Genomic DNA, 18,339 nt, shown 5'->3' with positions numbered 1-18,339 from the left:
ACACACCACAACTAAAGTTAATGCTAAGCTGAATGCCCTGTCCCTCAGTTCAGGAACAAGGAAAAAGTGTCTATGTCTGGTCATAATTGCACTATTGAATATGTTAATGGATGGTCTAGCTAGTGTGCACACTAATATCTCTAATACAAGAAGGAGGGAGGGAGGGAAAGGAAGAGAGAGAGAGAGAGAGAGAGAGAGAAAAGAAAAGAAAAGATGTACAGCTCAGGACAGAAAAACCAAAACTGTTTTTGTGAATGGCATGATTACATTAGTAGGAAAATCTCCAGAAATTTACAAGGTCAAAGTCTAGAATCATTAAGGGTACTTCAGCAAGGTTGGTAGACACTTGATAAACACAAAAAATAACTATATTTCTGTCAAGTACTAACAGTGGGAAAATGTACACATTTCAGTGTCATCTATAATCACAAAAATTAAATGCTTAGCTGTAAATTTAAAAATCTGTATAGCGGGCTAGAGATACAGCTCAGTGGGTCAAGAGCTTGACTTGCAAACAAAAGGACATGAGTTAGAATTACTACATCTGCAGAAAAAGCCAGACTCATCACACATGCCTGCAAACCAATGTTGGGAGTTGGGGAAGGCAAAACCTGTCAAATCCCAGGAGCTACCCACTCTAGTAAAATCAGTGAGTACTAGGTTCACTGAGAGATAACTGTCTCAAAAAAGTAAGGTAGAGCTGGGCATGGTGACAGACACCTTTAGTCCCAGTACTTGGGAGGCAGAGGCAGGAAGATGTCAGTTTCAGCACAGCCAGGGCTACACAGAGACTTTGTCTCAAGAAACCTTTAAAACTGAGGTGGAAAGGAACTAAGGGTGACAACCAAGGTTGACCTCTAGTTGTTGGAGTAGGCGTGGCCTCATCACTGGGAGGGTGGGCTTTGAGATTTCAGAAGCCTACACTAGGCCCAGTGGAGCTCTTCCTTGAGTTCAAGGCCAGCCTGATCTACAGAGTGAGTTCCAGGACAGCCAGGGCTACACAGAGAAAAACCCTGTCTCAGAAAAAAAAAAAAAAAATGGCAGAGACTTGCCTCTCTTCACAGCAATAGAACACTGACTAAAACAACGACACTTACTTTACAGGTTGACATAAAGGTTTAAAAGTATTTCTGTCAAAGCAAATTCCATTTTTAGTAGATGTAGAAAATAATAATATAAAATACATACAGAGATGCAAAAGGACTACAGTAACCAAAACAACCTGGAAGGAAAAACAGGGTGCGTCTCACTACTTTGTTTCAGGTGTCACATAGCTGTGACCACTAAGACCGGAGCTCATGAAGGCCAGATATGAGTATGGAGAGAGCAGAGTAATAAGTAGCTTAGAAACCTTTTCACAGAAACAGCTGACTTCACAAAGGCACAGGGTGCATCAGTGACGAGACCACCTAATAACAAAGAGTGCTACTGCAGTGGAAGATAAACCCCAGGAATCTCACATGTTATACAAGAAAATAAACTCAGAAGTGGTTTGTGAAAGCAAGTATAAAACTTCCAGCTGTTTTATATCTCAGCAGATAAAAAGCAGGACACTAGGGCGAAGGCATACTTACCTCCAAAGGAATAACTCTTAAAAGGAAAAATTAGTAAATTGACCTTTCAGAACTTGTGCTCTGTAAAGCATTCTTATGTAGATTTTAAAAATGACAGTTCTATATACCAAGATAAAACACTCTTTAAGCCCAGATCCAATAAAAGACTAAATCTAGACTTTAAAACCAAAAAATCAGTTGTGTGGTGGTAGTGTCCGCCTTAATCCTAGCCCTCAGGAGGCAGAGGCAGACGACCCCTCCTCGAGACTGGTCTGCATTTTAAATTCCACGCCTGCCAGTGCTCCATAGCAAGACACTGTCTCAAACAAATGAGGCCTTAAGGAGGTAATACTACATCCCTATCAAAGTAGCCCACATGAACAGGAATGACTGTACCACATGCTGGTGGGGAGCACTCACACATGGATGGTAGGACTGAGTAACACAGCCACTCTAGAAAACACCTCAGCAGTCTACACTAAAATGGAGCTACCAGACAGCGTAGCAATTACACCCATGGGCACTTAAGAGAAAGGATTGTCTGCACAGTAACCTATAGACCGATATTCATAACAGCTTCATTCATAATACTCCCAAGCTAGAAATAACCTAGCAAGCACCTTTTGGGTCTAAGGAAAGTTCCTTACTAAAATATAAAATGGGAAAAACTGTTGTTATATGAAAATACTGGATGAAGGTCCAGGTAACTAAACTCACTTAGCTCAGACACTAAGTAAGCCTTGTCCACTGTGTGATTTCTTCTGCCCTCTTCCCTTCAGTCCACAGAACAGATGAATCACTGCCAGGACCCAGGAGGGTGTTGCATGGGAGGAAGTGTTAAGACTATAAAAAGACAACACTTAAGAGTCTATCTTAGTCACTGTTCTATTGCTGTGAAGAGATACTGTGACCAAGGCAACCCATTAAAAAAAAAATCATTTGATTGGAGGTTTGCTTACAGTTTCAGAGACTTAGTCTATTATCATGGCAGGGAGCATGGCAGGCATGCACATGGCAGTCCTGGTGCTGGAGAAGTACCTGAGAGTTCTACTTCCTGAGAGGTCTGCAGGAAGAGAACCTGGTATGGGCTTTTGAAACCTCAACCCCCCAGTGGCACACTTCCTCCAAGAAGGGCACACCTCTTAATCCTTCGAATCCTACCAAAGAGTTCCACTCCCTGGTGACTAAGCATTCAAATATAGGAGCCTAAGGGGCCATTACTATACAACTGACACAACATGCTACAATAATAACCTTGATTCTGTTTTACTATATTTTATTTTTTGGCATTTTGTTTGTAAACAGTGTACTATAATTTTCTAGGAAGTCACCATTGGGAAAACTAAGGAAAAGCCACTAGGTGGTTGTATTACTTCATACAATTTTATACCAGTTGACAATTATTTCAATAAAAAGGTTGATCAAAAAAATTAAACAAAATAACTTTGTGACTGGAGAAGTCACTTACTAGTTAAGAGCATTGGCACTTCCTGAGGCCTTGGGTTCAGTTCCCAACACCCATGGTGATTCACAGTCTTCTGTCAATCCAGTTATGGGGAACTGATGCTATCTTCTGGCCTCAGTGAGCAGCCACACATGTGCTACACATACGTACATCCAGGCAAAACACTTAAACCAATGAAATAGAAATAAATCTTTTTTTAGAATATTAATAACAACTTCATTTAAATTTGGTCCTTTAAAGTTTTATTAGGAGACTAAAAATTAAATTATACTTTATAAATTCTTGAATACTAAATTTATTTTCACATTACTAGGTTAATAAAATTATGTTAAGTGTGACACTTGGAGTTTTCACGTATCCGTTCTGCAAAAAGAGTACCTTTTTCTGTAGTTCAGTCCCTCTTAAATGTGTTTACCATGTACCAAACAAGATGGAGTTAATATTCAAGCCTGTATTAGATAGATAGATAGATAGATAGATAGATAGATAGAGAATGTCTCCAAAGTAATTGAAGATGTTAGATTAATATTCATTAAAACAAATAGACAACTAGTATGTGTGGAATAAGAGACCTGATTTGAAGGTAAGACATCCAACTATTTATTCATGGTCTATATGGCATACTTTTTTTTTTTTTTTTTTTTTTTTAGATTTTTAAAATTTTATGTGTGGTCTTTTGCCCATATATATGCCTGTTGCTGGAGTTACAGATGGTTTGAGCTGCCTTGTGGGTGCTGGGAACTAAATCTAGGTCCTCTACAAGAACACGTACTTTTAACTGCTGAGCCATCTCTCCAGCCCCCAACCCCCATATGTGCAATATTTTTAAGCAGAATTAATTGTATCATTAAGTAAAAGCCATTTGAAAGCCAAACACATTTATCCATTAGCTCATTTTGGAAGATTGACACTGCAGTTGTCTAAGCAGTCTCATGTATGGCAGGAAGAGCAAAATCATTCAAGGTCAGGGTATATCTCATGGTTAAACATTGTCCTACCTATTGGAGACCCTGTGCTTAACGTCCCGGCTATATAAACAGCCAAATGAGCAAATGTCTCACATATGAATCATCTCTTAACATGTATGGTGCATTTAAAGATAATTATGATAAAAGATAAGTGATTCATAAATGTCCCTATTTTCTGATTAATGAACCATCTGATTATGAGTTCTTTTTAGAAAATTAAGTCTATATGATTATGCACTGGCTCAGTCCCAGTGGAATCTTGTTGGTCTTTAGAAATGAGCCTGTTGTTTCCTTTTATACAAAGATGTGCTTTTTGTAATACAAGTAGAAACCAAGAGATGTAGGTTATATTTCCCTTGAAGGAATTAGAATATTTAAAACATAACACCACTATTGTTTCAGCATTAACTGGAAATAAGCTTATATAATCTATACATTTACTGTTTACTATTAGCCAGCTGAATGATTTCGTTCATAAAAGGTGTATTTAGGGACAAAAGAGGACTAGAGGGAACTGCAGAGGACCATTGTCTGGTCCATAGTGTCATTAGTCCTGGTTGACAACTACTGAGTTAGAATAATAGAACACAAACTTCAAGAGCTGAATTAGCAGCAACTCTTCTTAGTGAACAGGCTGTGTGCGTCAGTACTGTAATTTTGATATTAAGAATGCTTTATTCCATTTACTACCTGAAAGAAGTAAAAACTACATCTCTTCCGTTTAGTGGGCTGCCTCTGACATGGGTGCTACAGTGAGGGACCTCAGTATTCTAACATGATGGTGATCCATTGTTGCAGGAAAGATTAAAATGGACCGCCAGGCTTCCTGCACTACTGACAGCTACTCTCTGCCTGGGTCCCGCTGCCTCTGCCTCTAGACTAGCCTCAACAGCGACCAGACCAACCCGTGGTTGTCTTCCCAGCTCCGGTTCCCTTGTCTCTGGGGCTGCTAGTTCCTTCTCAGCCATAAACCCCAGTGGTCGCACATTCCAGTAACCCATTAAAACAAAACTCTTGAAGCTTATAATTAACCAGTCAGACCTATAGATCAATAAATTCTCATTCACAAGATGCCCACACAATAATTTCTGTGCCAACTGATGATATAAGCTGCCCACCTAGATTAGACAAGTTACCCCCTTATTTTATCCATATATAATAACATATCTACCTGTGGCAATTCAAAGCCACACTGGTTTTGAATCATCCTGTCTGTCCATCTCCATCTTGCTCCGTTCTCCACCTGAGTCGCTCTCTGTCTTTGCAACCTTAGCTTTGCCTCCCTTTTCCCCTGTCCAATCACAAGCCTCCTGCTGCACTAATATTTTAATGTAATTGGACAGGGAAAATCCTGCCACAAGCCATGACTCCAAGTTGACTGTCCCCGCCCTACTGTACTCATCCTCTCGGTGCAGGAACCGCCAACACCATTCTTTAGCAACTCTCTACTCTCATGCATTTTCTTTAGTAATAACCGAGATACGCCAACTGCTTTGCTCTTACCAGAATTGAGGCCATCTTTCTTGAACTACGATCTTAAATTTAAAACAGTACCAAAACAATATAAATACTTGAAGTTAATTTATAAAGAAGATGAAAACAAAGTGGGGCCCACTGACTAAATTAGGTATTACTTATGAAAATAAGAGTTTCTCAGACATATCTATAGATGTAGAAAAAAAAAAGAGGTAGAAGAATCACATATTTAACATTAACACACACAAAATTTGTACATACAAATATTACACAAGCATGGAAAGCCTTTTCCACAATAAACATGTTTTTGTTAGCAATCTGCTAGTTTTATGTATTTATTTCCAAATGATACATCATAATTTTTACATAGCAGATTATTATGAGAGTGCATTGCTTTTACTAAGTACATTCTATACAGGTTGTGGTGGTAACTCTGAACACTGAAAGAATACACTCATGAAGTGTGGTAGAAGCACCCTCAGACTTCATTTCCCTAACCTAAGGGCCAGTGTCCTGGTTGGTTTTCTGTCAACTTGGCACAAGTTAAAGTTATCTGAGGAGGAGAACTCAGTATAGAAAATCTCTCTATCAAATTGCACATAGGCAAATTTTCTTGACTAATGATTGTTGCAGGTGGGCCTTAGGCCCATCGGGGGCTATGCTACCCTTGGGCTTGCGGGCTTGAGTTGTAGAGGAAAGCAGGCTGAGCCATCTGTGGGACAAAGCCAGTAAGCAGCACTCCTCTGCGGTCTGTGCTCCAGATCCTCCTTCCAAGTTCCTACCCCAGCTTCCTCACAGTGATGGACTGCTTAATACCTGAGCCTAAGAAATAAACCCTTTTCTTTCCCAAGGTGCTTTTGCTCATGGCATTCATCACAGCAGAAGAAACCCAAAACAACCAGTTTTGACTAGAATATTCTTGTTCTGTTTCCCCTAATGAGTCACCTTTGATGCTTTTGGTAACTGTCACATAAGATCCAAGTACTCTGCATGCTTACAGTAATATTGCAGTCGGATTCAGAATGTGTTTTCTCAAGTGCTTTCATGTGGAATATTCATTGTTCACAGAGGACATAGAACAAGGCATTGCAGGTTCCTGTCATTCCCCTTTATACTGCCACAGAGTTGAGAATGCCTGTAATAATTGTTTTGCTTGGGATTCCAAGGGCAAGCAAGTATAGGAGGAATTAGATGAGCGTCCTCTCAAGAACCAGAAATGATAGTAGTGTATTCATGTCTGAGAACCCAGACAGTAGAAAAATCTCCTGAAAAAGCTGCTATTGTGACTCATACCTGTGATATCAGCTCTCAGGAGGCTGAGGGCAGGAGGCTTGCTGTGTTTGAGGCTAGCCTAAGCACAGAGTAAAACCTTGTCTCAGAGAAAATTGCTCTTTTATTTAACTTCTAATTTTCTAAGCATCCTTGCCCCCAGGTATTTTGGGGAAATTATTCATCCGTTAGCACAGCCCAGTACCTCAAGGTTTTTTTTTCTCTCTCTCTCTCTCTGACATGACATGTGGCAGAAGGCACAAATAGTGTTTCTCCTGATCTCAATATCTCACATGCTTTCCTTAAAATGGATTGTCTTAGATGAGTGCGTCTCCAGTGATGTCATGTACATTGCTCAAGCCTCCTGCAATGCAGGCTGCACCTCACTTACCACACAGGAAAGGCTCACAGGGCACTCCCCACCCTTGTAAAGCACATGGTTTCAAACCATCTCATGATCTTCATCCCTTCCTTTTTTTATTTACTCCTGGCTAGGGCATGTAATTATATAATCAACATTTTGCTGCCTTCAAAATACAAACCTGTCCCTCCGGTTCTGGATGTGTTCTCTTCCTGTTTCCTACCAGAGGTTCCCTAGTCCTTTTTCTCACTGAGTTTCTCATCTAAATTCTTTCCCCATTGGAATGTTCATCCTACCTTTATGATCTCCATAGCTAACAAATGGGTTTCCATTCCTACCGTAGTAAACAGTCTCTTGCATACCTTTCACTACTCTTATAAATCGCTTCTTTAGCTTGGTTATTACCACCTCTTTATGGCTCTCCAAAATTCTCAAGACTTGAGTGGAGGTGCCCCTTAAATCCAAGTTCTACACCCCCAGAGAGCTCTTTGTGAATGTTCTTCAGACCCATAGACTTAACCCATCCCCACTGAGCTAGAGTCCTTTGCTGCGGTAGTCCAGCCTCCAATATGTGCCTGCTTATCCCTTCAGTCACTCATCCCATTAATCTGTAATGCCTTCCTGTTGCTTTATTGACTCTGTTTGCTTCCTAATAAGACTTCCTGTCTTCATTTTTCAGTCTTCCACTGTTGTCTGAGAGCATCCGAAAGGTGGAAAATGATTGTTATTCTTCTGTTTCTTTAAAACTGTGTAGTGGTCCCCCACAGTCTGAGCGTCAGGTTCTGTCATTTGACAGCCAAGGCCCGTAGGTTGCCAGCAACTCACAATGTACACTCTGTATTAAAGTGGGAATCTGTGAAGTGCATCCCCTCCTCCACAGAAGTGTCCTCTGCATTGGAAATGCCCTTCAGGGACATGGTTAGGTCAAGCCTTCTTCAGGGTGCCCTCTCTGATACTGTGTCTCCCTACACTATCAGCCAGTGCACAGAAAGTCAGCGTTTGCTTTTAGGTTTTCTATTGGTTTTGTGCCACATGTATTTTATTAACTTCTTTCCCCATACTTAAAACCACTTTTCTGTTCTTGGTCTTTTTCTGACCTCATGACCTATATCCATATATCCATCCATACATATATAAGTACATAAATATTTAAATTTATATATGACAAAATCCACAAAATTTGACTTTCTGAATCTAGAAATTTATATCCTACAAATGTCATGATTTTATTTTTCTTAACAGCTGAATAAAATTCTGTGTGTGTGTGTGTGTGTGTGTGTGTGTGTGTGTGTGTGTGTGTGAGAGAGAGAGAGAGAGAGAGAGAGAGAATTATTATTTTGTTGATAGGGTGGTCCATTCACTGACTATTGTAACTAGTGCACCAATAAACATGGGTTTCTCTGATAGAACTTGAGCATTCTTTGCAGGCCAGGTGATGGCTGGATGATTAAGAGCACTGTTAACCCCCTTTGGGACAGGGTTTCTCTATGTAGCCCTAGCTGTCCTAGAACTCACTTTGTAAACCAGGCTAGCCTGGAACTCAGAAATCTACCGGCCTCTGCCTGCTGAGTGCTGGTATTTAAAGGCATATGCCACCACCACCCAATTTTATTCTTAGAACTATTTGATAGTTCTTTTTCTCCCTATATTCATTTTGCCTAGAAGATTACAAATGTGTGTGAAACCAAGGGGAAATAAACTCTAAGGCACAAAAGTCCTTAGAGTTCTGGGAAGGGATGCTCTCTCTAGCTTACTTTGGTTTTCATGACATAGATCAGGTCAAATTACAGCAGATGCTAGTAATGTGAAGAAAAGGACATCCGCCCACACTTTTGGTTGGACTATAGGAGACTATAGCCATTGTAGAACAAACAGTATCGGGAGGGGGCTTCAAAAACCTTAGAACTCCCGTAGTATCTGGCAATTGACCCTACTTCTGATCTATATCCAAAGGCAGTTAACATGTCAAAGAGCTGCCTGAACTCCCTTGCTCATTTCCACTGTTCATTTCATGAAGCTTATCACATATGCTGGCTTTAAAACCAGCTCAAACAAGAAAGGAAAAGGAGGTTAGCCCACACTACACTCACTGTATTACATACAAGCATGCCCAGACATGATATAGTGTGTGTGCAATTTTTATGGTTTTATGTATTCATTTAAATTAATTTAAAAGTTTTAAATTGCAAATACTTTTAAAATACAGTGTAATAGAAAAAATTTTATGTGACAAAAAATACATTAATTACTTAAAAAAAACCTCAACCTATTGAGAAGTCAGGATTAAAATGTTTTGACTTAGCAGCTAAGGCACCAGAGAGCTAAGCAAGTAGCTGAAAACACAGTGGGGGAGTCCTAAGACAGATGGTGCTAACTTGCCAAGCCACCAAAAGACAGGCCAGGCCAATTTCTATGACCATGGGGGGAGAGCACATGGTGTGAGAAGATAGTACTAACTGGGAAGAGGGCTACTTCAAGGGCCCTTGCTTACATTATAAGACGCCGTGCTTCTTAGTAATTGTTTAGGTAGTGAAAAAGTACTTCAGGCAGCTGGAACGTGACTGTAAACTACAGGCTTTCTTGTCCTCTGTACTCTGGTCTGTGTTGAAGTCTAGAAGAGGACTTTACAAAGGGAATTGGAGCATATTGCCAGACTTGGATCGTCTGTCCCTGGAGGAAAGCTTACGGTCATAACCGCTACTCAGCTTCCTTACCTCTGGGAACGTTAAAGGTGCTCCAATTTCTTTTCTTTTTTTTTTTTTTTTTTTTTTTTTAAAGATTTATTTATTTATTATATGTAAGTACATATAGCTGTCTTCAGACACTCCAGAAGAGGGCGCCAGATCTCGTTACGGATGGTTGTTAGCCACCATGTGGTTGCTGGGATTTGAACTCTGGACCTTTGGAAGAGCAGTCGGGTGCTCTTAACCACTGAGCCATCTCACCAGCCCCCTTCTTTTTTTTTTTAAGAATTATTTGCCAGGCGTGGTGGCACATGCCTCCAGCACTCGGGAGGCAGAGGCAGGTGGATTTCTGAGTTCGGGGCCAGCCTGGTCTACAGAGTGAGTTCCAGGACAGCCAAGACTACACAGAGAAACCCTGTCTCGAAAGAAAGAGAAAGAAAGAGAGAGAGAGAGAGAGAGAGAGAGAGAGAGAGAGAGAGAAAAGAAAAGAGAGAGAAGAAAGAAGAAGAAAGGGAAAGGAAATGGGAAAGGGGAAAAGGGAAAGGAAAAGGGGGAAAGGGGAGAAGGGAAAGGAAAAAAGGAAAAAGGAAAGGAAAGAAAAGAAAAGAATTAATTATTTTATGTATATGGGTACACTGTAACTATCTTCAAACACACCAGAAGAGGGCATTGGATCCCATCACAGATGGTTGTGAGCCACCATGTGATTGCTGGGAATTGAACTCAGGACCTCTGGAAGAGCAGTCAGTGCTCTTAACCGCTGAGCCAGCTCTCCAGCCTAGATGGTCCTCTTGAAAGTTGCATCCACTTTGCTAACCAAGGAACATTCATGTGTATCATCACATCCATCTACAGAGGACATTTATTTATAAGCATGCATATATATAAAACATCAACTACGCAGACTTTTGTACAGCTTTAGAATTTCACATGGTATCTGTCATTTCATGCACAGCCTGACTTCCTTTCATTTAATTTACATGATTTCATCCTGCCCTTCCATTGATAGAGAGAACAGAGGCAGCAGGGCCTCTCCCAGTGAAACAGGAAGCTGAAGAAGCTAAGGCAGATTGACTAGCCTCCATTACTGTTTACCTCATCCCAAAGAGTAGCCCCACCAGCAACACTGCCTTGAGATAGGGATTGAAAGCCACTGTGATCTAAGGCTTCTGGCAGTAAAGTACATAGGATCCAAATAAAGTTAGAGAATTTGAATGAGGTCTTTATTTAAGCTCCCTCGTACTAAAGTTTGCTTCGTGTTTTCATAGGTCTTCCCATCAGTTTGTACTTGCTTTGTCTTGGTGTATATTACTCTTCAGTGCTCACTCTACACATGACTTGCAGTTAAGTCTCTTTTTGATGGTTTTAATCAAGATATTTTAATTTTCTGATGAGCATTGACCACATTCATTACTCTGCAGTTTCTTCAGGGCTTGCTGACTTGGCACCTGTGCGCTTTCTCCTGTAGAGCGCTGCATCTCAGGCCACACCCTAGTAAGAGATGCTGCTGGGTTTGACCCAGCAGAACCTCGTTCCCCTGGAACTGGTGTGCATCTTTCAGAGGCATAACATCATCCCATGCCTATAAGCTTTCTTGAAAGGAATTTAATTGTTCTATTTTTCTAAATATAATTTTAATTTCTTTCAGGAAACAATGTAAACTATATAAAATACTTAGTGTAGTGGCGTGCCAATAGTAAGCACTTCATAGATTATTGGTTATTTTAGCACAGACAAATTGATACATGTAATTGCTTTCAGAATTTGAGAAGGAAATTAAAGATTTTTGGCTACAACACTACAAAGTCATTGTCTTGCACAACACCTTCTTCTCTAGCATCTGTTCAATATATTTAAGTGATGTGTCTATCTTGCCACCAGGTGGCAGTATGATATGTAAGGAAATCAATGCTAGTCTGCTGTTTTGACTTAAAAGCTGTAAAGCCATAATAAAAAGTGTGCTGCATCATCCCTGCCCCGCATCCCTCCAGCACACTCAGAGTGTCGTGTGTGTGTCGTGTATGTTGTGTGTTAGGACCCAGTACTGCCCAGCACTCATCTTCCATGAGTTAATGCAGAAAACCCTTTTCTCTCTCCTGGCCTAAAAATGTAAGCTCTTGTGCTTAGATTCTCCCAGCCAACTGGTGTTAGTTCAGCTGCAGTGGAAACTGTGCCCTCTCTTATGGTGTCTGTACTCATCACGTACTCAGTGCCCTTGTCGGTGATGAGCGCAAAGCATCAGGATAGTTAGTTAGTACCTGAGCGTTGTTCTTGAATTATACCCATTTATAGTGGGGCTGCTGGTGGTGCTTGCTTAGTTGGTTTGTTTTGTCTGTTTGTAGACAGGGTCTCATGTAGTCCAGGGTGGCCTCAAACCCACTGTGAGGCCAAAGCTGGCCTTCAATTCCTGATCCCCCTGCCTCCACCACCCATGTGCTGGGATTGTAGACATATCTGCTTTATACAGTGCTGAGGATCAAACCCAGGGCCATGTATATGCTAGGTAGGCATGCCCTCTCCTACTCGTGCTGTGCCCGCAGCCCTGCATCTGTAACACTGTTAGATAGAGGTGACTTGGGCTGGCTGCACAGGTACTTGAACTTTTGCCGTATACCAGTGCCATTCAGATAACTGCTACCAAGGGCTGAAAGTCAGTGCCAGAAGTAGAAGGCAAGAAAAGTGATGACTAATGAAGAAAATGAATGTAAAGGACCAATGGTAGCAACTACTCAAAAGATGGTGAAGGAGCAAAACTGGTGATGCAGGATTACAGTGCTAAGACAGAGCAGTGCACAGGAGCAGAACACACCACTTGCTGGCTATAGGGAGTTACCTGTGCTTCATAAACATGTGTCTGCCGGGACATCGTTTTATCCGTTTCTCAGAAAATTTTTGCCCTGGGGTAAAAAAAAATAAAAAAAATGCCTTGTTGCTTGCCCCCTTCCTCTTAGTAAAGCCAAAAAAAGAATTTTCCCTCAAAGATATCTACATAAACTAAACCCAGCATTTCAGCTAGGTACTATGGTATACTCTTATAATCCCAGGGGTCTGAAGCAAGGGTCTGAGGCCAGCTGGGGTTGTATCGTGAGACCCTGTCTCAAAAAACAAAACCAGAAACTGCATTAGATACTTTACATGTCGCTAGGAAACAAATACCTAACAAAAGGGAGGAAGGTTCCCAATTTAGGAATGCATTATAGCAAGGATGACAGAAGCTTGAGGCAGAGGCACATGGTGCTCACAGTGAGGAGGCAGAAAGATAGGTGAATTGCTGGCCTCACTGAGAATCAGACCTGGGCTGTGTGTTAGAACTGCTCCTCCTGTTCAGTCCAGAACAACAGTCCATAAAATGCTGCTGCCCAGCTGCTGATGCTCTTCCTAGCTCAGGTAACCTAATCTAGACAGTCGCTGACTGGGGTGCTCAGAGGCTTGTCCCTAGGTAACCCTAAAGCTTGTCAAACTGACAGTATGAACTAGCACTTGACAAATATCTGTGAAGCTTGATAAAAAAGGAAGAGTGAAATTAGCATTTTTAAATATATATTTATTCTTATTGTGTATGTATGAGTGTTCTACATTTATGCATGTATGTATGTATGTTCACCATGTGTGCTTCTAATACCAGTGGAAGTCAGAAGAAGAGATTGGATCCCCTGGAATCAGGAATTATACACAGTTATGAGCTGCCATGTGGGTACTGGGAATTAAACGTAGGTTCCCTGGCAAGGGCACCAAGTGCTTTTAACCATTGATCCATGTCCATTAAAATTATTATTTTTAATCCCAGCCAGTTTGTTATTATATCCTTGAATATTTCTCATTACTGAAATTTTTTAAATCTTGAAAAGAGAATTTTTGATCACCAATGAGTCTTAATAGTGTTGGTTTAATATTCATTGTATATGGAGAATCTTCATTCTAGCCAGTTTAAAATCGGTGTGCTGATGTCTGCGTGTGGCGTGCTGGATTGCACCTTCCAAGGCATTGTTAAATCAGTCACTAGTCACCAATAATATATAGTAAATGTTCATTTTGAAGTATCAAAAACTGCTTTTATATCATATTTTCTATATTGTACTTAGGTAGAAAAAAATTTAATGTCCTCAGTGTTTAATCAGAAAATTACAGACTTAGAGGTGGCATTATTCAACAACTACTCCATTGAGAGACTGAATGATAATGAAAAATTTATAACCATTTATATATTTCAATTCAAAGAAAATTAATTTCATGCCTTCCAGATAGAAAATACATCTCAAATGTGTTACAACTATGCTTTTTAAAGTGTGTAATAAAGTAGTAAATACTGTTTAGGGAATAAAATTAGTATAGTAACTTGGAAATTTCTACATAGCATAGCTTTCTTGTGCCTGGTTTAATATGATTTCTCAACAAGTTAGCCAAACAACAGTTTGTCTAACTGGATGAGTCTCTCTGTACTAGGTTAGGATTAGCGCTGTTTGTTTCTGTCAAGTCTAGCAATGTTAGCCCTCTCACACATAGTGCTCTACATCTATGAGACGTGTAGTCTGTCTGGCATTGTGCTAGCATGCACATGTGGGTGCTCTACATATGTAGGACCTTACAGTTTGTCTGGCAATGTTAGCCCTCTCATAAATGGTGCCCTACATATATGGAACCTTGTAGTCTGTCTGAGAGAGATTGTGTTAGCTCCAATAGAGTTGCATCCTCAGAGTCTGTGTCTTTGAATTCGGTTAGCTAGCTTTCTGAAGCCATCATTGTAATTGACTTGTTAGCAATCAAGTTACATTTTTACTTCTTTATAGGGATAACTTGAGTTTTGAAGAATATGGACCAGTTCTTAGTTGGCTGAAACCAATTTCCCCTTCACCTTAATGCCAACACACATGAAAACCGTGCTTGCGTCTTAAGTGCCTTGTGACTCATCAGTGATTAATTATTCTCATTATTTTGTGGCAAATTCTCATGACCCTCTGTGATGAATTGATCAGCCACTTAGAATGTATGCATATTCATACCTCCGTGTCCCTGCCACACTCGTTCAGATCTCCTTTGCTGACTGGGGTGTGCTTGGTACAGTAATTGAGCTGCCGTAGATTGATTACTCTGGGGAGCTGTAAGGCCTTTAAAGGTGAAAACGTAACAGTCCTGTTAATTGGAAGCAAAAGCTACGATAGCAACTTCAGCAGTCAAATGTTTCCAGTGTCTAAATGAGGAGAGGTAGGATTTCTACCTCTCTGTGAGCCCTTTACTACTTAAAATGTCCATCAGATCTGTGCTGGTGGTTCGCAAGACCTCCTGGGAGCTTCCATAAGATACTACTTGAAGATGTCTTTCCTCATCACACTGGTTAATACTCTACTTCTCTCAAATCTGATAGTTCAGACCCTATCAGAGTTTGTGCACCCTCTGTAGCACTGATGCTATTCACATAAAATACCTTAGATAGACTACATCGGCATAGGATACTTGGGAATAATTTACAGGCTTAATTTGATGAGTAGTTTCTCATGCTCGTCCCAATTTTCTGCAGTGTAGTAGTGCTCTGTGTAGCCCAGGGCAAAACTCTTCAGTGTGAACAGTGTCCCTTTATCATCCAAACCCTGAGTCTCTTCTTCTTACTGTTCTAGATGTATTGAGAGAGTGCACACAGGAACTATGTGTGCACGCATTGCACTTTCTGCCACTGTGCTGCACACATAGATCCCAGCTGCTGCCTCGCCTTCTGTCTCACTGTAGGAATGCTGCCATTGCTAGACATGGGCCACTATATCTGGCTTTTGAAATGTGTTCCCAGGATTGAATTTGAGTCTTCGGGGTTTTATAATAAACACTTTAACCTGCTGAGCCATCTCCTGGCCTCACTGTGACTCTGTCTTTCAGACTGCATATTAAGTATGGCAAAAGCAGTCCCATGTAGAACATTGTCCTCTGAAATCAGCTAGCGCAAACATGTTGGCACGTGCAAAGTCTCTAGTTAAATGGGTTCTCCTGCACACATTTCGTTAAGACATTCTTTCCCCTCCTTGGTGATGATTTGCTTTGGAGATAGAATTCACTTACCATAAAAGCTACACTTTTAATTGTACATTTAGTTAAGTTTTAATTATCTACAGAATTGCACAGCTATCACCACAGTGTAATAATTCAAGAACATTTCTGAGACCCCCCACAAAGAAATGCGAGTGGTCAGTCACTGTCCTTTCCCCTCCTAACCTGCAGTAACTAATGCTGGTTTCTCTGCCTGTGACTTTGACTCTTCTGACATTTCATATAAGTGGGATTGAATTATATTTGTCTTTTTTTTAAAAAGATTTATTTTATGTGTATGAGCACACTGTAGCTGTCTTCAGACACACCACAAGAGGGCATTGGATCCCATTATAGATGGTTGTGAGCCACTATGTGGTTGTTGGGAATTGAACTCAGGACCTTCAGAAGAGCAGCCAGTGCCCTTAACTGCTAGCTGTCTCTCCAGCCCCAGTTATATATGTCTCGTATGTTCTGTGCGTGTTTTTCAGGGGTCAACCACAGTATAAAGGGTGAAGACTAAACCTTTATCCTTTCAATGGCTGAATGTTCCAGCAGTAGCCCACTTTTTAGTTTTCACTCACTAGCGGGAAAACTTCATGTTGTTTTGTATTTTGGCTATTATAAACAGTGTTTGTGACTCAAATGAAGTTTGGCACGAATCCTTGCGTCCTCAGGTTAGAGGGAAGCTTTTGGTCTCTCCAGGGAGGATGCCATGAAGTGTGCCTTGTCCTACATCAGCAGTTCTCAGCTTGTAGGTCTCCACCCCTTTGTGGGTCGCACATCACAGCTGCATATAAGATATTTACATTACAATTCGGAACAGTAGAAAACTCCAGTCATGAAGTAGCAGTGGACTAACATCACAACCCGAGGAGCTGTATTAAAGGAGGCCGCAGCAGTCGGAAGGTTGAGAACTGCGGCTTTAGATACTGCATCACTCCCAAGTGCTTTCCCTTCTCTTCCAGTTTTACTGGATGGTTTCAGGATGAGAAGTTGTTGAAGTTTATCATTGATTTTTATGCATCTATTGTGATGATCAAGGTTTTGTCATTAATAGAAATATACAAAAAATTAATTTTTATGTACCAATTGTTATGATACTGTCAAGAACATTTGTGTGTGTGTGTGTGTGTGTGTGTGTGTACAGGCACACTCATGCCTCGGCACATGTATGGAAGGTACTTTCTGGAGTCTGTTCTCCTTTTTGGGGATCAGGCTGAGATGATCAAGTGCTTATGACAAGTACTTTTACTCTCCATCTGAGCCAGCTTATCTAACCCTGAAGAGTTCTCTCTCAGCGTCATGGTGAGAGGGTAGTACCCACAGAGGCCAGAGGACGGCATCAGATTCCCTAGAGCTGGAGTTACAGGTCATTGTGAACCACTCAGTATGAGTGTTGGGAATCAAACTCAAGTCCTTTGGAGGAGCAGTAAGCTCTCTTAATCATTGAGCCATCTCTCCAGTCCTGTAGAACTTGTGTATAATGTTTCTTTACTGTTGTAATTTTGAGTAATACAAACCAATTTTTCTACTTTATATTTCAGGCATTTATTAACACAGCAAAAGAAATTTATGAAAAAATCCAAGAAGGGGTCTTTGACATTAATAATGAGGTATGTATATGCAAATATTGTTCACTAAACACTAACTTTGAATTGACGTCTACCTAGTATTTGGAGTCCTGATTTTATTATTTATTTTTTATTTCTAAAATGGTTCAATTGATCATCCATTGCCACATTAGTTAGCAGTTGTCTCTCTGAAAGCCTGGTACATCTGGTACAATAGGTAGGTAGGTAGGTGCTCATGTCTCCTGTGTGTGGAGTACGGCAGTGATGTGCTCAGATGCCAGTGGGGTATCACTTACGACATTGGACTCAAATAAAAGGCCCTGTTTATTCATTGCAGACTGTGAAAAATGATGTAAATTACCTCAGGTGCAAAGGAAACCTGCATTTATCCACATGGACTTATTCTTTGGGGAGTAATATATCCAAAATAAATGCATGGCCTGTGGACTCTTGCAACATGGTCTCTGCTGGTATGAAAGAAGGCAATCCTCAATTTGGAAATACTCTCATTAGAGCAAAACACATTTTTCAGAAGACCAAATAAATATACATAATTAACAGTTGGCATAGCTTTCTCTCATGTTATTTTGAACACAGTTTGATCAGCATGATTGGGACAAAGTGTGTCATTTAGATGATTGTGAATGTCCACTAGCTGTCATTTTTACCTAAATCCCCTCTCTGTGTTTATTCTTACTTCAAAACGTTGAAGTAAATAGAATATGTTATTTACTTTCATGTAAGCATTTCTGTTACTTTGTATTAAAGACATCTAAAAGATGCTCTTGGCCAGTACCTACATGAGTCTCTTAGCAGTTTGCATTTGGTTTCCAAAAAGTACCTGATTTTTTTTTTTTTTTTTAAATTTGGAATACTGTGACTTTAAATCTTACCTTTAGACTTACATGGCAATTCTTATTATTGAGTTAATTTAAAGGTGACACCATTTAGAGACTAATCCCCTATAAATTGAACAG

At 40.4% G+C, this 18,339-nt stretch overlaps 1 protein-coding gene across 1 annotated transcript in view; it reads left to right on the top strand.

The window, feature by feature from the left end:
- The window catches only part of Rab2a (RAB2A, member RAS oncogene family), a 73,704-nt gene that overhangs the window by 53,085 nt on the left and 2,280 nt on the right, over window positions 1-18,339 (top strand). Inside the window, exon 7 of the mRNA XM_021160387.3 lies at window positions 17,336-17,404. Coding sequence (XP_021016046.1) covers window positions 17,336-17,404 — 69 coding nt within the window. The remainder of the gene's footprint in view (window positions 1-17,335; window positions 17,405-18,339) is intronic.

Source organism: Mus caroli, unplaced genomic scaffold (genome assembly GCF_978045245.1).
Source record: "Mus caroli unplaced genomic scaffold, Mus_caroli_1 scaffold_6, whole genome shotgun sequence".
NCBI classification, from domain to species: Eukaryota; Metazoa; Chordata; class Mammalia; order Rodentia; family Muridae; genus Mus; species Mus caroli.
Note: the sequence above shows the minus strand (reverse complement) of the source record. Positions and strands in the feature narration are given on the sequence as shown.